Source organism: Anoplopoma fimbria, chromosome 10 (genome assembly GCF_027596085.1).
Source record: "Anoplopoma fimbria isolate UVic2021 breed Golden Eagle Sablefish chromosome 10, Afim_UVic_2022, whole genome shotgun sequence".
NCBI classification, from domain to species: Eukaryota; Metazoa; Chordata; class Actinopteri; order Perciformes; family Anoplopomatidae; genus Anoplopoma; species Anoplopoma fimbria.
Window position 1 is genome coordinate 12,894,112 of NC_072458.1, and position 22,411 is coordinate 12,916,522.

General features: G+C 40.5%; 1 protein-coding gene across 1 annotated transcript; it reads right to left on the reverse strand.

The window, feature by feature from the left end:
• Window positions 1-609: 609 nt before the first annotated feature.
• Window positions 610-21,190, reverse strand: LOC129097106 (glycogen synthase kinase-3 beta-like). Its single transcript, XM_054605836.1, has 11 exons — window positions 20,826-21,190; window positions 13,260-13,345; window positions 11,997-12,098; window positions 11,647-11,730; window positions 11,180-11,290; window positions 10,904-11,034; window positions 9,666-9,870; window positions 9,330-9,425; window positions 8,436-8,622; window positions 7,671-7,748; window positions 610-6,172 (listed from the first exon to the last, which is right to left on the reverse strand). The coding sequence occupies exons 1-11, from the start codon at window positions 20,998-21,000 to the stop codon at window positions 6,111-6,113; spliced, it is 1,317 nt and encodes a 438-aa protein (XP_054461811.1). The 5' UTR covers window positions 21,001-21,190; the 3' UTR covers window positions 610-6,110.
• Window positions 21,191-22,411: the final 1,221 nt, after the last annotated feature.

A 22,411-nucleotide genomic window follows, 5' to 3' on the forward strand; every position in this document is an offset into this window, starting at 1 on the left:
GGCAAACAGCTGCATACGCCACAAAGCAACCCCCCAAAAAAGGAAACAGACTTATTAAAAAACAGAATCTAACAATATCGGCCAAGATGAGCTTTCTGCTAACTGTAGCCACGAGCTGCACTGAGCTAGTCGCATCCGGCTGCCCTTAGCAAGAGGCTGTTAGCAACGTTTTTCATGCAAATGCCCATGCTCTCCTGGTGGGAGGGGCAGGAAGAGAAAGGAACGCTGCCAGAGGAGGGCTGTATTTTCAAATTATAATTTTTTTCCCCAGAATCTGCCTACCATGGGCAATACTGGAATTACAATATGCTGGAAGATACCCAAGGAAGCAAAAAAAAAACCCGCCTACCCCAGCTTTAACTGGTCCCTTCAATCAAGGTTACGTGACCAGTATGTACGGCTGGTGAGGTCAAGATTTACAGTGAAGTCAAACTCACTGTTTACAAGTTTCAAACTAACATGGTGAACTCGGATCTGTTCCTAGGAATGAAAAAACTCATCCGAGTGAAGAGTTAACCTTTTGTCTGTATGAAACTAAACTTAAATCCAGACTGCTCAAAGAGGAACAGACTTTGAAGGAGAAACGGTTTCACACAATCTGAACACAGTTTCATCACTTTATTACAGTAAATGAGTCCATATTATACAGAACATACACAGAACAGAGACAGACAGGTTTGTGTTTCTTTCTCTCTCTTTCTCCGTCTATCCCTCCAACACATCAGTCCGACAGGGCAGGATGACACCAGTTAATAAAAAAATAATAATAATGAACTAAAAGTGACATATCAACTTATTAAAGAGAATCAGTAATCTCCTTCTGTTACAACTGATGTTTCAGAGGGTTTGAAAACACAAACAAAAGGTACAATTTCTGAGATTCGGTTCACTTGAAACTGTGGGTCAACATTTCTGCAGTGTTGCCTGGCAACTAACACACACGTTAGGTAGCTCTGTCTGCTGTCACACTAAAGTTTATTTCTGCCATCTTGTGATCATTAGCAGTAGTTTTGAGCACAAGCAGGACATCATGTTGTGGTTTCTAGTCCGACTAAACACTTTTTGAGATCAAGTCAGACAAGTCAGACTCTAAAAAAAAAAAAAAAAAAAAAAAAATGCAAGTGACCTGTAGCTAAAAACATTTCCTTTTTTTCCTCAATACTGCACAGTAATAACATATTGCATTGTGTCACACACACAAAATTCTGTTCCAAAAAGCAGTAAAAGAAACCGTGGAAGAAAAAGAAAGCGAAAACTGATGATTTTACACATTAAAAAAGTTTTTTGGTAGAACTACTGAACGTGAAAAGTTGTATAAAGCTGCGTTAAATCTGAGAAAATGGACTCAACGTTAGTTTGGGTCGAAGACTGTGAATCTGAAGTTGAAAAAAAAAACCTTTAGTCTGCTGCATGAGGCTTTTACTATCTTTCTAATCGTGATAGCTGCTGCGTTTTTGAGGTTTACATTTATAATTTTAAATCTGCTAAATTTAAGTTAAGAACATATTGTTGTGTGTCCTGCTGGTTACTGAGGACAGAAGGAAGGAGGTACTTTAATTTAAGAAAATCGTAAATGTATCTTGAATATATTTCACTTTAACTGGCATGTCTGATAATGACTGAACAGCTCCCTCTTGTGTATAATCTACAGCACGTCAAGTGTGATTTGGAGTCAGTTGCATTAAAGTCCCAGTGAAACATAAGAAAACACAAAGAAAAGATGAGTAGATTTTGATCAAACAATACAAATAAATTATATATCTAAAAAATAATTGTTGGCATATAATGAATAACAGGTGGACAATAGAGCGGGGATGTGATCTGCAGGGTTAAAAGGGATTTTCTATGAATTTCCTCTTGACTTTACAAAATAAATGTAAATTAAAAACAAACATCATCATTTCAGTCATTTTGCATTTATTATACTGTGTGGATCAACAGTAGATGTAAGCGAGCAGGTTGGAGAGAGCGCTGTCACGGTAACATGACATGCCTCGCTGATTCAGATTTTTAGTGGGGTCACATAATGTTTTAAGAAAGTATAGTTTTTTCTACCCAGAGTGAACAGAGAGAGAAGCATTTTGGAACAGAACCCTTGAAATATTCATTCAACAGTCAGACGGTCCCTCAGCGGGCCGAACAGGGAGGACAGCTGAGTAACAACGTGGTTAACAGCTACTTTACATTTTTCACTGGACTACAAGAGAGAGAGAGAGAGAGAGAGAGAGAGAGAGAGAGAGGGAGGGAAAGAGACAGAGAGAGAAAGATCAACAAACATGAGGCTGATTTTTTCTTTTTTTTCTCTTTGCAGTATTTACATTTTGAATTGTGAAAAATAAAAGAAACTTATTTACAGAAACGCACAAGCTAAGACTGCTTCGTCGGCGGGATGAGGAGAGATAAGATATAAACAACTCTGTCATAAAAAGTAAGAAGATGAAAATAAAAATCAGTGATATTTACAAGTGCGATAAGAGAGAGAGAGAGAGAGAGAGAGAGAGGGAGAGTGAGGGGGAGAGATAACTTCTGAGGTCGGAGACCAAATCGGCCGGTGCTTGATTTCCTCCCGCCGGGTCACACCTTTTCATGGCCACAGAGAGTCTGACGGCTCTGAGTGTGAATGCGCCCTGCAGAGGGAATCGAACAGGCTGGTTTGGACTCTGGACAGCAAAGAAAGAAAAGCAGAATGAGCCCTGCAGGACTGGCAGGTGAGCTTGAGAGAATGAAAGATGCTCTCCACTCTCCTCGTATGAAAATCAATGTGAATGTGCCCAATGTGGTGGAATAAAAAAAAACAAAAAACAGCATCGAAGACAAGCAAACATGGCTGCAGTGTAACAACAGCAGGTGGAGGCATGGAGCAGTAGTATCAAATATACTATACTACAAACTTTCATGTGGTCTGTACTGCTTACTAAAAATCTGTATTGTTGACTGTTTAAACGCTTAAAACACTGGCTGTTCAGACTGCGGGCTGGAAAATGGCATTTGTTCTTCTTTTCTTGAGATAATACATTCTCCGACCCCTGACCCCAATCTGACCTTGACCTCAAACAGCTCTCTGTTCCAACTGTTTTGGGGTAAAATTCAAATCGGTCCTCTCAAAGATAGAAGTACAAGAAGCGCAAGAACACGGTCACCTAACAGGAAGTCCACTGTTGAAATTCATGTTAGACTACTATTCACATTAAGCCTTCCATTCATCTTTCTTTTTTGCTTCCTTTCTGTGTACAATTCGTCTTCAGTTATTTTAGTTTTTAAGACAGAGAACCTTTTAATATTTTCCACTTTTGGAATTACAGTTCGCTAAAGAAGCTGCAACCCCATTTCTGAAATGAACTGACATCCCAAATAAATTTACATTAAGCCCCCCCGTCCCCCGTCGAGTTTAAAATAACATTAAATCCCTGTCCCTGCTTCTTAAGTTTCTATGCTGCATTTAATCAACAGGAGGGCCGACATACACTCAGCTCTTTGGAGAACAAAAGCATCTTTTTCTACACGAACATCAGGACACAAATAACATTTTAGCTGAGGGGGAAGGCTTTTTGGATTCGATGGCGATTGTGTTTGATCTGCCAATGTATTCTGGGGGATCTTACAGGGTTTTAATAAGACATCTTTAAAACATTTTGAAATCAAAACAAATTTTAAGACAAACCTGTTGTTTGAATTATGACTGGACTCCAACAGGCAGTATAGGGAATTGTAAAGGGGAGTCATTAAAGGGTAACTTCTGAATTTTTCATGTTTTTGCTGGGGACTATTTTTGACTACTTTTGAAAATAGTCCAGTATTTAGGAAGAACGCTGCAGAGGAAACAGGCTGCAATATAATCGCTCAGGTAACCACGTCCACTATAAGTGCTTGTTTTTGCCACCGACATGTTCAGATTGTTGTCACAAGTGTCTGATAACATTATTGAAAATAACTCTAAAGAGAAATAAAACCTTTTTCTTTACCTTTTGCAGAATGTTCTGTTTGTGCCTAAATATGTCTCCTTTCTCAAGAGGGTCGTGCCTGATCCACGTCGCAAAAATCTGCTCAATGTTCATTAATTACATTGAATATCTTTTAGATGTAAAATAAGTCGTGCTTTCTGTGATCTAACACAACAAAGTCTTCCCGGCACTCCACTCTCCAACTCAAGTTTCCACCTGGAGTTTCACCTCTGGCCAGATTTCAAAACGAGAAGGATTACATTGCAGCCCTTTAAGCAGCTGCTGGTTGGAGAACTCTCGCTCAATACTGAACCAACTTCAAAAAATGCTTAAAATGTTGTCCCCTTTAACACACACACAAAAACATTATGAAATAGTGGCCAGGTTGAGAAATACCAAAGTTACCCTTTAAGTAACCATATTTACTACATTTCAATACTTTCCATGGCTTTAAATGCATAATTTATCTTAAAACAATTTCACAATTTTCAAAGCAGCAGCAGTTTATTACGGCAATCCTTTTCATAAACCAAATCATGACTACAATGAACGATAGTTCTGTTTTTAAAGCTTGAAATAAAAACTACATGCGTGTTTTTGTTTGATTGAAATTTAATTGTTTTTAAAGCTCATTTTAGTGGAACACACCTTTGAAGACACGTCTAAAACAGCCGCTTCCCCCACAGTAATGTACACTCACTCATTTCTACTATAGTAGCACCAGTGAAACCAATGAAGGCTGTCAGATTTCTTTTTTTCTTCATTCTGGTTAAAAGGGACGTTACAGAAACTTTAGTTTCTTAGACAAGCTTCATATCCGTTTACGTTTCTAATGCTGTGATGATCTAGGACAGCGGCTTCCACAGCACTGCTGTTTTTTTGTCTAATTGTCAAGTGAACACAACTAACTAGCTGGCAGGACAGAGAGCAAGCAGCGCACTGAGCAGCGTCCAGTGATGTACTAATATTTACACTTCTACGATTTGGATTTGCTTGCTCCATTTTAAAAAGGCTTGTTTTCTAGATCGTTTTTTTTAGCTGAGCCCCACATTTGCACTTTCTTCACAAACCGACATTTACATTTCTAAACTAATTTTTGAGGCGAAGAAGAAAAGCAGGAGCTGAGGGATATTCCTCTGGGTGCCCACACAAATGAACACCTCTGCCCTTCCAATTGTGGTAATGAGTCTAACAAAAATCACTGATAAAAGCTGAAAAGGAGTTTAAAATCCATGATTGATCCCACCTATATTTTTACCACAACTACAAGGACAGGAAACTGGTGATTTCCAGTCCGGTCTGTATAAAGTAACAGAGTCACCGAACCCCGAAACACGTAAGGAGCAATACATCTCTGACCAAACACTGATAACTGCTACTGATGAGGTTTTCTACTCTACCGGCCACTTAAGCGTGTGAATTATCAAGACGTGGAGGTTTAATTTAAACCTTGACATCAGGCTGGATTGGTTAAAATATAATGTGGCTGGAGGATTAAGGAATTTATCATCTCCTGCATCCGCTCTCCCGCCCTGAGTTGAATAAAACATCCTTTACCCTGATGACCTATGTGGGGCTACTTCTGATCTCGGTCAGGCAGTGTACAGTTCAGAAGCAAAAGAACACTTAAGAATATAAAAAAATTATCTTAGGTGGGAAAAAATAAAAATAAAACTCTGGCGACAAAATGTTTTTCGACCACATGATGCTTTCTGTTAGTCATATAAATTAAACACAAATATAAAGAAGAAAAAAAATCTTGACTTAAAGAAAAAAAAGGTTATTTTACAGAGGACCAGCCCCCACTATTGAACCTTCACAGACCACCTGAGCAGCAGCGAGACAACTCTGTGTGTGTGTGTGTGTGTGTGTGTGTGTGTGTGTGTGTGTGTGTGTGTGTATGTGTGTTTAACAATCACCTGCCATAGTTTTGACTCTGACAGCTAATGAGCTAATGTTTGTTTGTTCAAAGCATTTACTGTACAAAAACAGATCATCTAAGAGGAGAGCAAGCAGCATGGAGGAAAGCAGGAGAGTGTGTGTGTGTGTGTGTGTGTGTGTGTGTGTGTGTGTGTGTGTGTGTGTGTGTGTGTGTGTGTGTGTGTGTGTGTGTGTGTGTGTGTGCTAGGATAAGGTTGAGGCTCGCAGGCAGGCAGGTGAGAAGCTGCTTCAGATGCTGTTAAGAGATCCTGGTACTGAACTGTGTTGAGATGAATCGGAACCGGTACCATCTGAAGAACACAAGAGGAGGAACATAAAGACAGTCAGTGGTACATTTACAGTCCACAACACAGAAGACCTAACAGCAGTATTTTAAATTATAAGCCTTAATTTAAAAAAAATACAGAGGCCACAGCTGTAACTGAAAACATACTTTGACAACAAATGTGACATTTTTGAACAAATTCCCAGTACGTAAAATGTAATTGGTTCATGACAAACTGTATTGATTTCATATCTAATATTGCCAATTTGTGTCAAAAAACAACACAACTCTGAATACACGAAAATATTTATTAGAGATGCATCGATCGTTCAGTGAACCGTCATAACCGGACGGTTTTCAGCTGATTGGCAGGGCCTGGTGAGGGGACGGTCAGTTTCATATTTCATATGCCAGCGCACGGTCAGCACACAGCGGCACAGACAATACTGTCAAAGTCACACACATCACATGTATCGGTGAATGAAGAGGACACAAAGCTCACAATTTGTTACAACAGCAAGTCGTGGAGGAGTGACCTTAAACCTTTTGTAGCAACGGACTTAATCAGGCACTTCTTGTATTATAACTCTTTTCCATGAATGCTGCTCAAAGTGATCACAGAGACCGGCTCTTCAGTCGACAACACAGAAGTAAGCGGCTAATGTTAAAGGAGGTTGCATTGACTTGCATGTTGGTTCAAGCTCTACTCAGTAAAAATAAGACCCGTTTAACTTTTTAACACCATTCCTAAGCAGCTTATAAAGCAAAGATATTTTGAATCAGCAAATATCTGCAAATAACCACTACAGATGAAGTAAAAAAGGATAATTTTTAGAATTTGTGACAGTTTATACTGACGTTGGGACGGTTGAAATCATATTATGGGGGAGTGTAGTGACGGTGGGAAAACAAAAGTCTAGAGCGTAGCTGTTCAAAAAAGAAAATCAACAGGTCAAACATTTGTAAAAAAATCGGGCTATTGTCCAAGAAAACTGCTATCGGTGCATCTCTAATATATAGTTACATATCTGCTAAGTTTTCTTAATTATAAAAAAAATAAATGGCATTCAATCTGCTTTCATGTCACTTAATTTCCTTTAGGCCAATATCTTTGGTTAATTTGTTGTGTAATTAGTGAAAGGATGTATAAGGATCCAATCATATTCGCTAATTCAAGGCCATTATTCTGTGCAATTCAACAAACCACTGTTTCAATGTATTTCAAATTATTTGGCATTATACATTTTCCAATTTAAAATAATCCTGCAGGACTTTCAGAGTGAAAACTAGTCCTTTCTACACAATGTAAAAATGTAAATAGTCCGTGTTTCCCTCCCTAGCTAATAAATATTGAGTAGTAATAACATCTTAAATAAATGTGAAAATCAATTTAATTCCACATTTGAACTTGAGATGTCTGAAATATTTTTAGTAATTGTATTCATTTTAACATTTTTTTTTCAGCCACCACAAAACCATGATATTGACGATAATATAATAGCATTAACAGAAGAGTTCCCCACCGTGGGCGGAAGCAGCTGTGTGAGAGCGAGCGTGAGGAGGAATGAGGGTTGAGTTCAGCTGGGGCTGGATGGACAGCTCTGCAGAAAATAAAGGAAGAGTTTATATTTAATGATGAGTCATATAACAAGAGGACAGTGTCACAAAACAATAGGATAGAGTACGCTGCATTAATGGCACCTCCTCTGAGGTAACAGTGTTGGCAGAACGCAAACCAAGAGACACCACCTGATTTAGCTAAACAGATGGTGATGAATCCATTGAGCACAACGTCAACACAACTTAATCCGTCAACCAAAACGGATGGAAATCGGACTTTTCCTCGCTAGTTAATAAATAAACTACTTATTTGGGAAAAACAGATCATTGTGGTTCAGAAATTAAACTAAAACTATTAAAAGGGACAGTTCACCTCTAAATCTAAAATAAATGTTTTTTCTTGTCATCTGTGGTGCTATTTATCAATATAGATAGTTTTTGGGGGAGTTGCAGAATGTTTGAGTTATCGGCTATAGAGATGTCGGTTCTCTCCAATATAATGGAACTATATAGCACTTGGCTTGTGGTGCACTAAGCGCAAATAAAACAACTCAACAGGAAAGTCTTTTTCCAGAGATTATCTATCTCAAGATAACCCACAGACCTTGTTGAGTACTTTCACGTAGGAACTATTTTCTCACCACTGAACTACACCGACCAACTGTATCAAGATGCAGAAGGAAAGCGTGCATCTGCCCGTGGATGTACGTGTGTATGTATGCATGTACCTGTGGTGCTGAAGTTGAAGAGCATCGGCAGTTCTCTGCCGCTTGGCAGTCGTGTGTTCGGCTGGCGCAGCTCGTCGAAGAAGGCGTGCGAACAGGCCTCTAGAGGGGAGAACCGCGAGGCCGGCGTGTACTCCAGCAGCCGGGAGCAAAGGGCGATGGCCTCCGGAGGGGTGCGAGGTTTAAACACCTGAGGATCAAAAAAGAGTTAAAGTCCAGGTATCTGCCAAAAATCACATGTACACTAGGCAGTTTCAAGCATCAATGTAAAGCACTTTGTAGGATTTAAATAATCAAAATCACCCGGTATCTAATTTGTTCAACTGTTAGCATAAGTATTTTCTATCTACTGGAGGTTAGCATGACACTGATGTACCATTTACATAATTTCATTTTAGCACACATGGTAAATTGAGGCAAAAACAAAAACACAAAGAAACCCACTTATAGAGTAGTTCTGCATCTATAAAAAGGAGTTGCCTGCAGTTTTTGAGTAGAAAGATATCTGCTTTGTAGTAAATGAAAGGGCCACTTCTCTGGGTTTTATGCCGTTTCTGTACTCTTAAAGAGTCACAGGGTTAATCGACTGTTCAGAAGGAGGGCACTAAAGTGCTTCAACTAGCAGATTTAAATAGACTGTGTGGGCAACACATCCACGGGTATTCTCTTCTTTTGTTCTGAGAAAATGTTGTAATGTCTGTCACTTTCTGGAACAAATACCTTTGTATGCATGTGGAGTTTGAAACATTTGCAGAGTTCCTCCATGCCAAAATGTACAAAATTGCTGCGTGTCGTATAAATCGGCCTTTGACACGTGGATTCTTTCTACATGTTGGACAGTACAGGCCGTGAGAATACTGACTGCCCTGCAGTGTGTTTCCCCCGGTGTTTACTAACCTTGGTCCATGGATGAGCTTTGATCTGAGGAAACTTGAATTCGGTATAGTTTGGGTTCATCTCTCGGATTTGTTCCCTTGTTGGGGTTCCTAGCACCTGAGAACAGATATAGCAGTATGAGCAGTATTCTGCAGACACACAGGCCATATCAATGTGATTCTTTTCTGCAGTCTTTCATAATACCAATGCATCAATACAATATAATTCATAAGCAAAGACAAGCGCAAACCAAGTTTATATCCATCTCCTATAATCTCCACTGTGAGACTAATAACAAGTGACCCTACGATAATTTCAGCAGCACACAAAACAACTAAAAAAAAAAAACACACTCACCTTGATGATCTCAACAAGCTGGTCCACCCCGCTGTCACCGGGGAATATGGGTTGTCCGAGCAGCAGCTCGGCCAGTACGCAGCCTGCTGACCAGATGTCTATGTTTGCCGTGTAGTCCGTGGCACCGAAAATTAGCTCCGGGGCGCGATAATACCGAGAGCAGATATACGACACGTTGGGCTCTCCGCGGATCAGCTGCTTGGCGCTGGGGAAATACAAGAAATCAGATCAAAGCGATAAAGATAGCAGCGAAGAATGGCTGAGGGGATGAAGAGTGTGAACTATTGTGGAAGAAATGGTTATCAAGAGATAAGGTACTTTGATTCCTCTCCCTATAGACTGCAGAAGTTTTTACCCTGCTGATGTGGAAGGTCCACTGGAGTTGGGTCGATCTCAGTTAGATTTAATGCCAACCGTCATAGTAGTTAGATAGTTCAAGTGATGAGTCAGGAAAGGGGGAGACCGAGGGGACGACATGCAGCAAAGGGTCACAGGTTGAATTTGAACCTGAGCTGTGGCGCTAAGGCCTCAGGCATGACACACTGGGCGCCTGCTCTACCAGGTGAGGTAACAGGACGCCCCACACTTCTTTACCAAAAAGTTCTACAAAGAGAAATTAGTTTTTTGGGGTGACAAGACGTTGGTCTCAAAGAAAACTAATCTGCGCTACCGCAACATTTTAGATTTGAAGCAAACAAAATAGTTGAGTCAAAGACGAGGCAACGTGTAGCGTGGCGGCCATTTCAATCTCTACTACTTGTGTGTTAATTGGTGGTCGGCAAACCACCTAAGAGGTGCTTTACCGCCACCAAGAGGACTGGAGTCGCTACACACTCATCTGTGGGCTCTCTCAGTGTCATTATGTTCTACTATGGAGCGGTTGCTGAGTCAAGTGTTATAACATTTGGTATACCGGTCATGGGCTTGGCTTAATATCAAACAAGTTTGAAAATGTTTACAAGTCCAACCCTAGGGAACACCGCCCAAACTAAACTTGGTCAGGATAAAGAAGTAGGTTTGCAATATTGAATACTGACCCATGATGCCACTGGGCTGTTGAAATGGTTAATCTATGCCTTAACCTTCACACATAATCTATGTCACATACTGAATACCCCATTAGAGAATAAAAACAGATCAGCTTAATACTGTTCGTTCTGCATACACACACACACATGCTACATCTCTTGATTTTGCCGTTGTTAAGAACACTTCTTCCACCTGCTCATAGAGCTCACCTGCCAAAGTCACACAGCTTGAGGATGGCAGTTTCTGGGTCGACAAGCAGGTTTTGGGGCTTGATGTCTCTGTGACAAACGCCCTGGGAATGGATGTAAGCCAGACTACGAAACAACTGGTACATGTACACCTGAGGGGATCACAACATAAGAACATGCTGTCAAGATGGCAACAACACTAAAATAACTATAATATGGTGCTTTGTACAACCCATTACAAAAAAACAATACGCATAAATACTTTCAAAACACAGAAACGTCTTGGCTGAAAATTACCTTCACATATATGATAGGAATGATGCTCTTGGCCTTGTTAAAATGCCTGGCAACCCTGTAGACCGTCTCAGGGACAAAGTCTAGCACCAGGTTGAGATACACCTCATCCTTCTGTACAGCAAAAGACAGAGAGAGATCGTTGTGTTAGAATATGCATGATTTAATAAAGCCCTACCCATTGGTTCCAGTAATTTACTTCTCCAACAAAATCTAAAACCAGAAGTGTTTTTTGTATTTGTCACTCGTAGAAATGGATTGCTTCCCTTTTCCTTTTCGTTTTATGCTGCATCTGTATAATGTTATATTTATGTGCATTATGCAAACACATAATTCCCTCTGTTTTACTGCAATCTTCTGAAACTGTGGTGCTGGGAGATACGATTGTGGGAATATGGTGGACTTAGCAACCAGAATTTGGTTTTCTGCAAGTACAAATGAGAAAAAACAAACAAACACATGAGCTGTACCTTCTCTCCACTGGAGTAGAAGAAGTAACGTAGCCTGACGATGTTGCAGTGGTCCAGCTTCCTCATGATCTGTAGTTCCCGATTCTGCAAACACGTGAGCAGAAAGGTGGGGAATCAAGAAAACGAACCAAACATGAGAGGAACTTTAAGAAGGACAGGGAGACCTTACGTTTCCCTGTCCTTTTCCAAACATCAAACACATTTATTTTTTTCAAGATCAACTTAATCATTTAAGAACAATTGTCTAATGCCAAAAACTGAATAAAAACAGGTGGGAGACAGTGTCCAACCCAAGAACAGATGAAAGGAAACTGAGAGAACAAGAGAACATTTAGAAATTAGTTTATTACCTTGAACCTCTTATCCTGCAGAACCTTCTTAATGGCCACCATCTCTTGGCTGTCGATGAGGCGAGCTTGGTACACCACACCAAACGACCCATTGCCAATCACCTGTGGTTTTCAAAAAAAGAGGGAACAGCCAGAAGCTAAGCAAGTACAAAATACAGACAAGATTTACAAGGCTCCCGATTCTGGCTGCTGATATAGGATTTGAGGGCGTAGAATGGAGTTCACATTTCAAATTAATAACCATTGTCACAACTTAGACTTAAACTTTAGAGTCAAAGTGGTGAAAAGTTGTGATATTGATTTTTGGGTGAATAGTCTGTCCTCACTGTGTTTTCCTGAGAGCCTTGTTCACAGCACAGGCAGGTGTAAGCTAACATAGAATCATTCCCATACAAATGCTGTGCAAAAAAAAATTGCTTATACATTCATTTTGTGTCTTATCATATATGTCAACATGTGGAAAAACAGAAGTACGGTAGGCTCATCTGCTTTCCAGTTGTCTAACTGAGGCTGGTGCTGCATTCTTATTGAAATCATCACAGGAAAAACTAAAAATGTAATGTAACATGTAATAAATATAGTTATGTCTATTAAGCAGTTATCTTTTTGACAAATAAAGAAAAACATCATGAAAATCTTCTAATAATCATCCACTTATAGGAATCAATTTGACCCGGAAAGGCGTGATCACTTTAAACTGTTCAGTAGTTTTATATGACACCTTGATAACCTTCAACTGCAGCAGACATTGGAAAAGTGTCCATATTTCTGATAAGCCACTATAATAAGACTATTAACTTTTAGATTAAAAAGTGCGATAGCTGTATGCGAGCAAACTATTACAGAGACATTAAGTAATCTTAGAAGCGATAAAAAGGAAACCACCACAAAGACCTGCAAAGGTACGATCACGTCTCCGGCTCAATGCAACACCAATCTAAACCCATGTTATTCTATCAGCCTCTAACTGAAACAATTATGTCACATTTTCAGATCAGAGACAAGACTGTTGGTAATAAAGTCACCATTGAAAGCCATAAATCTCAGCACCTAGCAAAGCAATCATGGAGCCAATGGTATTGATCAACAACCTTATCAACTTCAGCCAGATATATTGCAGACTTTTATCACCTCATTGTGTAATGAGGTGATAAAAGTCTTAGTTACAGTAGTAGATGAGGTGATACATTGTACTTCTACTCATAAAAGGACAGAGCTTCATCTGATGACACCCAGAGGTCTTGGTCTGGCTTCCTTGCTCACCTTGATGTCAGTGTAAGAGACTTCCTGTGGGCGGTCCGGTCCCTGACCCGGTGTGGCCACGACGGTCGTCACCTTCCCGCTGTCTCCTAGGAAACAAGCAGGAAACAGGCTCAATGTTAGGCCAGGGGAATATAACAATACAGTGTTGGGATTCAGAACACGCAATAGCAGGTAATCAGGCAAATGCTTTATTGTGCTAAAACTTGTGAAGTTATAAAAAGGATTAAAGGGAAACTTCTGGCTCCTTTATACAAGAAGTTAGTTAAATGGCTTCACAATGTAACCAAAACAATAGTACCCGACATTCAACCCAGGACACTCTATGTAACAAGCCTTAACATTTGGGCCGTCTCTCCGCTGGCCGCCTGAATATTTAGGTTAATGACAGCCCTGTGAACGGATGTCAACTTTACAGCGCCTCCAGGGAAGTAGAGAGGAATGGCAGGGTTCATATTCAAGACACTGTGACTAATTAAACCGGGAATGAACCCAAAAATAGGCCAACCGCTTTCTTTGTCCTGATAAACTGTTTTACTGATAACAGCCCTTCATACAAGGATAAGTTTGTTACACACTGGAATCCAGAGGAGGGAAAAAATACAATATTTTACAAACTTATTGCCAATGACGTTCACTGCTTTGACCTGCTTTAATTACAGGGCTCTCCCTGTCATGGCGCAATGACAGTCTGGGAATCCTGTAGGGTTTTCCTTAGAGGAAACCTACTGTAGCATGTGACTTGGTACGGAAATGGTTTTTAAACTTTACTTTTGAACCTGAACAAGGTTAAATGGATGGAAAAACGTACTTGCATTTATAAAGTAAACTTTTGTAGTTTTTCCAACCTCTCAAAGTGCTGTACACTACATTGTACTAACATTATCAACATTCACTCATTCACACACACATTCATACACTGATGGCAGAGGCTGGCATACAAGTTGTCAACCCTGCTAATCAGGATCCAAACAAAAGCTTAGCGTGTACTCGCCATAGTGAAGCCGGCGCGAGGGCGGGCCCGCCAGATTATGACGTACTCACTGCGGGCGTGTAAGGCACGTAGCCTCTACAAGTGGTCGCGGCGCTTGGTCGTTCTAATCGGAATTTTTGCGATCACGTTACTGTCACAAATAGTTCACTGATAACAGCACTATTTACATGTCTAGAGATTATACAAAGACGGCCAATACGCTTTTAAAAGCTTTAGAAACAGGAGGTCTTAGAAATCTTAATTTAAGTAAATATTTTGCAGCCAAACCAAATAGTTTACAGGATAATCAACCTGTGTTTCTTTATAATGCATTTAATACTTGACGTCGTTATTTACAGGGCTTGTATAAAAGGTAATAAAGTAGATCCATGAATATGAGTTTACAGATCCCTCCTCTGCATTGTGGATGTTGGTTTATGGCTTTTTGTCGGTTACACCTACAGTCGATGGGCATATCTCTGAGTTACGCTTGTTGTCTTTTTGATTCTTCATAGTTCATTTTGCTTGTACACCCTCTGGCGAATATCAGAATAACGCCTCCGTACATACTCGGAGCTAACATGCCGTCTGCAGAGGCTTGTGCTACGGCGCCAAGTGTTAGTGTAAAAAAAGCTTAATGCTCTTTCACAAACACTTGCACACCGATGCCAAAAGCCTCCAGGAGCAGTTTTAGGGTTCAGTATTTTGCCCAGGGACACTTCTCCATGTGGACTAGTGCTGCCAGATGAAAGCTCCCTCTAGTAAGCGGTGTTCCAGTGTTTATGTGTCCGGGGGAATTTATGTGGGTGGAAGGGAAGGATTGAAGCGGTGATGCGACAACGTCGTTTCCGTCTTGGTGCAGACAAAGGAGCCGCCGTGTGATTATTTTATTACCTTCATAAGTATAAGTGCAAGTATAAACGTTATATTTAAAAAAAAAAAAAAAAAAAAACATGAATGAACTAGGCTGACAGGAAAAGTTTAGACATTATGCACAATTCATTATTTGTTTATTTATCACAAGCCAGATCGTTCTCGCAATAATGAATAATGTTATGGCACACCGGCGATTTTCCTCACTTCGTGCAGGCCTGATGTGCACTGGAGAAGCCGGGGATCGAACCACTTATCTTCCAAATAGTGAACGACGTGCTATTCCTCCGCTGCTACAGCCGATAGAACAATCTCTATCACAAATGATCAGAAGACGTGTTTGACGAGCACACAAGCACTGGGAGGGTTCTGTGCTGATTTTACAACAACTTGCTGCTGGTTGCACAAAATTGTACCTGCGGATCTGCTGTACGTTATTGTAGCTTGACAGTGCGAGACATCACACAAGCTAGATACTACGGATGGAACAGATACCTGCAAAGAGAGTGACCAATGTAAAAGGAAAGACCTTCTGTGTGGTGCTAAGGTGCACCACAGAACACTAGGACTGTCCTCAACCAAAGAAATTCGATGCGAATAACACTTGTATGATTTTGTTCACTAAAAATTTTGTTTAGTTGAGCGACAAATCTGGACATCTAAGTTTCTATACAAAGATTCATGCAAAAGCTCCTTGGAAATATGTAATTCAGCATGAAAAATCCTTAAAAAGTTACTTATGGACTACAGAAATCTTAGTCTACTGTGATGAAAACAATCGATCGACTAAGAAGTGGCAAGTGTTGCTATTTACATATTGAAAAGTAGCAATAATATAACAATATAGCAATAACTACCAAAACTGCTCCCCCCCCCAAAACTCCTGCCTTAATGTTCACCCCGAGAAAGGTATTTCAATACAAAGCAGCATTGAAGCCTTCACATCCTACCTCAAAAGGATGATAACACTTTATGGTGACTTCACCGTTCATGTGTCATCATCTCAAGTGTGCTCAAAACCGTCTGCTGTCCAATAAAAATCAATGCAGTAGAGGAAGTTGCACCAGTGTCTGGTTACAAAGTATTTCAGCCAACTTCACTAACATTTGACAAAATGTAAGTCGACTTGTAGGTCCTCTTAACTGATGACTTGAGTCATCCACTTTTAGGAGAGCGCCTTGGTGTGCTCACTGCTCATGCGATCGTCTCATTCACATTGGAAAAGCACAGGCCATACGTGTTCTCTGTCCGCACGAAAGCCTTAGCACAACACTGTGTATAGTAATCAGAGGTGCTTCAGCAGCACACATAGGCTGATGACAACCTGTCAACACTATCATACTGATAAAAAAAGATGTATACCACTACTCCAAATCACCACAACAACAATGCTATAACATTTTCAGTCCGTCTATGACATTTTTTGGGTGTTTTTTTTTTTTTACCGAACATCTATAGAACTACAAAAAAAAGATAGTACAGGGTGCAGACCGTGAACATCAACATCCCCGGTTTGAGTCTGGCCTTAGGCCATGTCTACACTATATCGTTTTCATATTAAATGTATGTCTTTTGCTACGAATGCACCGAGCGTCCACACTATACCGGAGAAAACGGAGGAGTTTGAAAACGCTCCCGAGGACGGATAAATTTGAAAACGCAGCGTTTCCCTGATAGTGTGGATGGCGGAAAACGAATGAGTTTGGAAACGATGACGTAGGCATCCGCGTTCGCTATTTGATTGGATCTTAGGAGTTACAACGTGTCCTTCCCTGATTCGTCACGCCCTTACCACGTGACCCTTTTCCGGAAGAAAACAATAAAAACAATCTTGATTACTGATCGACTAACAGGTTAATTCAACATAGATAACGGATTACAGACGTTGTTGACCTTTTTGTTACCAGCAGCTGTTGAGCCATAAAATGCATTTTAGAATTCTTCTAATGCCGACATGCGGAGGAAGCAGCTGTTATTGGAGTGATTAGCGAGCGGTGTGTCCAGCGGCTTTATCAGCACTACTGAACGAACTTCTGAAGTCACGGTTTGAGGCTTTGAGAACAGAAGACTTTCCTTTTCTAATTAATGCTTAATTTGTTCTCGACAACTATTGTGAACTTCACAAATAACCGATAATGAACAAAAGCATAAATGCACTCCAGTACTACAGAGACTTCAGCCACCAGCAGAGCTGCGAGTGAGAGAACAGACAGCAAAACCGAGAGGAAACGAGGGAGAGACGTGTGTTGACCTAATGTATGGACCCATAATCTAGTAAACTTCGTTTAGTAACCGCTCATTTTAAAGTAAATATGATGTCCGTGTGGGAGAGATAGAGCAAGGCCTGCAGTGTTGTAACTAAGTTTGAAAAATAAAACTTCTAAAACCTTACACGAAATGTGTCTGTTTGAGTTTATGGAGGAAGACTTTAGAGGAAGTTCACAACCGTTTTTTTTAATTAAAGAGTAGTGTAATCGTATTATCTGTAAAAAAGCAACAAATGTACTTCCTGTTGGCACCCGCATGCTCAGTGATCGTGAATACTCATGTGATATTTGTTTTCAGTGGAGCAAGTCTGGATGCAAATCATTTCGAAAACGATGCTGAAACACATGTGTGGATGGAGATCGTTTTTTTTTTTTTTTAAACCCTTGTTTAAAATGAATAAGTAGTGTAGACAGGGCCTTAGGCTTTAGTTGCAAGTCAGTCCCTGATGCATTTCTGCTGGTTAAATACATGAAAATTAAACTAAATGTAGACTTCTGGTCTTTCTGTAGCTGGTTTAGAAATTCAAAGTCCAAAAGGTAAATTCTTTTTAATAAGAAATGTGTTAGCACCCTAAATTTTTGCTGTTCAAACATTTAACACTGAAAGTGGCAGTTAAAATACAATTGCTGAAAGGAGTTGAACTAGCAGTTAAAATGAAAGCGCTGAAAGAAGTGGGAGGTAATTATATTTTAACATTAAACTGTGGAGGTTTTTTGGTTGCCATTTGTTGCTAAACTGAGGATTTGTGTCAAAGGGCAAAGAAAATGGAAAGGTGAAATGTTAGTTGACGAGGGAAAGATGAGTTGTAGAGTTGAAAGAAAGCACAGACATTCTGCCTTATTCAAGTGTTGCTACTTAACCTGCCACCTTACACATCAACCACTTTAATTTGCAGTTTTATTTCAGCAATTTTGACCCAGAAATTAATTTATAGTTATAGCCAGCTAAGAGGATATTTCATATTTCTCTGCTGAGCTATGCTACTTAAATAATGAAGCGGCCTTTTACAATCTAGCTGTCATTGTGCTGCATCACCCTGACATGGTATACATACTAAATGCTTTGTTTACCAAACAAGACAAGGCACTTATTTATATGGCCCTCTTACAGCCAGAACTGCACGTTCTAGTGTTCTAGTGTTCTCGTACGTCCGTACCCAAGCACAGGCGCACACACATACATACACGCGCGCACACACACACACGGTAAACTGTCCTCTGCCACTAAAGTGTGATGGTCATTCAATAGGCAGGCGACCTGGTGATATCTGTTACAGCTGAAACTGTGAGGCCTGCAGAGTGACCGGGTCACTGGGTTCTCTTAACTCAATGGCTGGTTTCATGAATACACTCACTCAGGGCGCCAGGTTAAAAGTAGGACAGATGGTTAAAGGATACGTTTATGCCGACTGTCTACGTTGCTCCTCCTCTTACAATTTTCTTGCTGATGCATCAGTCAGTACAGCCGGAGATATCAGGGCTTTTTTCTGGCTGCCATTCAATTTTTACAGTACGAACAAACAACCGACACAGGATTGAATCATCCCTAAGGTCAATAATCTATCATAATAAAGGTGATGCCTTACTCCAGCTTTGTCAGTGTGTCTGTTTGTATCATTGTTTCATTGTGTCTGAGCTCAGTGTTTGTGTGACACTCCTGGCTTCCTGTCATTCACAGAAGGAAGTTCTTGTCTCTAGGAGAAAATAAACCCTGAAAAACATGCTACATAAACTCATCATCTTCAAGCTTAGTAGCTTTAGGACAATTACATTTGCCTTATTAATATGCAGTTTAATGCAGCAAGATCTTCCAAAAATCAAACCAGGCCATCTGCTCTATGGGGAGAACCTCTGGTGTAAGTGTGAGGTTCCTATCAAGTATATATTGTTTCAATCCTCTCAGGTGTAATATATTAACAATACACCAAAAACTCTTTGAAACACACTAATTCACTGTCTGTGGACCAACTCCAAACAAATCAGAAAATCTTTAGTTGATATGGCATTTTCTAAGACACTGGCAAATATTCCAGTGATATAAAATCAGTAGAAATAGATCTATATACGTAAGAATACCATCACATTGTAATAGGTCATTGAGCAGAAGGGTAACAAACGTATGATCTACCTCCCACTTTTGCCCATAAAGTGGCTGATCAGCAGTTTTATCTCTTTGTTAAGAGATAAAAGTACTCCCCCCGGCCCCGTAAATAACATAAAATGAAGGTTTTAATCCACAAACTTCCCTTTCAAACAAGAACTACCAATACACCACATTCTTGGTCAAAAGAATCTTATAAAAACTGGAGTACTTAATAGAAATGGCAAATGGTTGGTATGGCAAAATAACATCCCTAATGCTCCATGTCCAAGTTTAATTTCACCAGTTATTTTACATGTCAAATCACATCATTCTCTCTCACAAATATCTGGCTAACTGGGTTAATCCTGCCTCTTGAAATAGCCTCCCAGTCTCCCAAACCTGACAACGCATCCATCAATTATCTTCACTTGTTGAAGGCAACATTTGTGGCTTTAAAAGGGCCTCTAGCAGTGTGGCAGAGGGAGAGAGCCAGGAAAACATAGTTTACACTGCTTTGAACTACAAGTGACCTCTCAGTTGGGCTCTAATATCAAAGCCACACACCACTGCCTGCTAATGGATGATACGGTTTGGATTAGCACACACACACACACACACACACACACACACACACACACACACACACACACACACACACACACAGAGATCTCTGCTTTCACCTGTCACTATGGTTATAAAGAGGCATACTATAACTCCTTCTCAGATGAAACCTACTCCTTGGCGTCCCTGCTCTTGTGCTGGACATGCTTCACTTGCATCCTCCAGGCGTCGGCCACCTGCTGCTAAGCCTTTGCCCCACAGGTGACCTTGGTGAAAAGGCAACTTTCCGCCCTGACCCTCCTCCGGGCTGATAGCTGATGCCGCACTCTCAACGACAACCACAAGAAAAATACCCTTGAATGCAGCACAGCGAGCTCGGGTATTTGCGGTCCTGCTTGGACACAAAGAACAACGGAGCCCCGTTTCACTGCTCACTCACGTTGACCACAGTGAAATAAAACAGATCCTCGCCTTATAATGTAATACCCGTGCATCAGGTTAATCTTTATACGACTGACGTAACGCTGGGTTACAGTGATGACCAGCCAGCTGCCTAGTTTGACATCAGTAGGGCTGACTAACGTTACATCCATTGACCGGACGGGGAACTAGTATCGTACAAAACAAGTGGCTAACGTTAGCAGGCTAGCTAGTTAGCATGCTAGCAAGTTGGTTACCGCTACACGGGAGCGACAGCTCCCGGATTATAACACATAACACAATACAAAGGTATGTCTGCGGTCAAAAGCACATCATGTAATTTATTGGATAGACAGACCCCGTCAAAGAGCTGGAAGCTAATTAGGACTTACTGGCAAGCTTAAGGTTCGAGCATCCCGACGAGCTGCTGCCGGAGGCCTGCGGGACCCCGGACTTTCCTGTGCTGCTCCCCACGGCAGCGGCTGATCCGGTGGACGCGGCGGCGGTTCCTGGAACACCTGGCGGCTCAGCAAACGAGCTGGTCCTGGGCCGCCCGCTGCCGCTCATATCTCTGTGCAGGGGTCAGGGTTGTTTTTTTCACTATTTTCAGCCAATTGACTATTAATTATGAATACCCTCGGCAGCGAATAATCGTGGAAAGACACACCGAGAAATACCGCTCCCGTTGCCGCCGGCTGTCTGGGCTGATAGCTGTTGCTAGACACCTAGAAACAGACCGCTCGCAATGCCACCTGGGAGACGAAGTTCGAAGTAGCTGTTGCTCAGGTTTGCGCCACAGTCTTTCGCAAATCAAAACAACTACAAATTTAAAATGACTTAACAGTAGATATAGGCCAAGGAAAGAGAAACGCTCACAGTGTACATTACCATACAAATAAAAGACTTAACATTTTAGTATTCACTTAAAAAACAAAGAATTTATTTTTACATTACAGAGTAGTGTAGCTTGCCCATAAAGAAATGTATAACCTTATTTTGATATCTGCTAATTGGTGCTTTTCTGCTTGTCAAATTATAATAATTAATAAGAGCAACAATAATAAAGTTTTAAAAAAATACCACTTGTGAGGTTCAGCATTGTGATATTGCTTAAATCTTCTACTAGATTTACTTTAAATGAAAGGCATTTTTCCGTGATTGTATAATCACATATATGATATGACTTGTGTGGGTAAAACAACATACTTCAATATCTAAAGGCCTCTGCGGCTTATTTGGTTTGAAGTGGACAGGCTGTTGTAACTTCTAGCTTCCAAGAGCTTTTTGCAGATATGGAAGGCTCTCCGAGGTCCTCTTACCTTAACCCACCTCTCACCCAATATAACCTGAATCTGTAAGGCCACTTTAATCTAATGAGCACATTTAACACTGAGATGCTTGATAAAGGCCAGTTGGAAACGTACACACTGTGTTTTCTGGAGATTTCGGGGACTTGCCTGGTGGGGTTAAGGTGGCTGCATCTGTAGATCCTGTTTATTTGTCTATAGTAAAATTTGGTCATGTGAGGATTATCTATTCTCTCTTGTTTCCACTGTCATTCTGGAAGTAGAGATTGCAATAAATCATATTTCACCTTCTGCATGTGGAATGATAAATAAGACATACATTTTTTTGAAACATTCAAAAACTTTACAAACACGAGAAATTCAAGCATGTGAAATAAATTCAAGGACAAAGAGCATTGTGTTAGAACTTTAATATTTTCAATATTAGTTTTTTTTTGTTGTTGTTTAGAAATATTGCACATGGTCAACATGCCTGCTTATGACACTCACCTCGCTCATCCTAAAATTCCTTCTCCAAAGTAAGGACAGTTTTATTTTTAAGCACAATCATACAGTGTACACACATACATGTGTGGATGCACATGTGTCTGTGCGGGTGTGTGCACGCGTGCACGTGATTGCACATGCATGCAGACGGACACTTTTACAGCCCTAACCCCAAAGAGATGTGA

Bases quoted from the DNA above. Each gene is read 5' to 3' on its own strand.
- LOC129097106 (XM_054605836.1), bottom strand. From the start codon at position 21,000: ATGAGCGGCAGCGGGCGGCCCAGGACCAGCTCGTTTGCTGAGCCGCCA. The intron at 11,035-11,179 runs GTAATTTTCAGC...TGATCCCCTCAG, and splicing joins TTCCTATCATATATGTGAAG to GTGTACATGTACCAGTTGTT. The intron at 6,173-7,670 runs GTGGGGAACTCT...TGTGTTCTTCAG, and splicing joins CACAGCTGCTTCCGCCCACG to ATGGTACCGGTTCCGATTCA.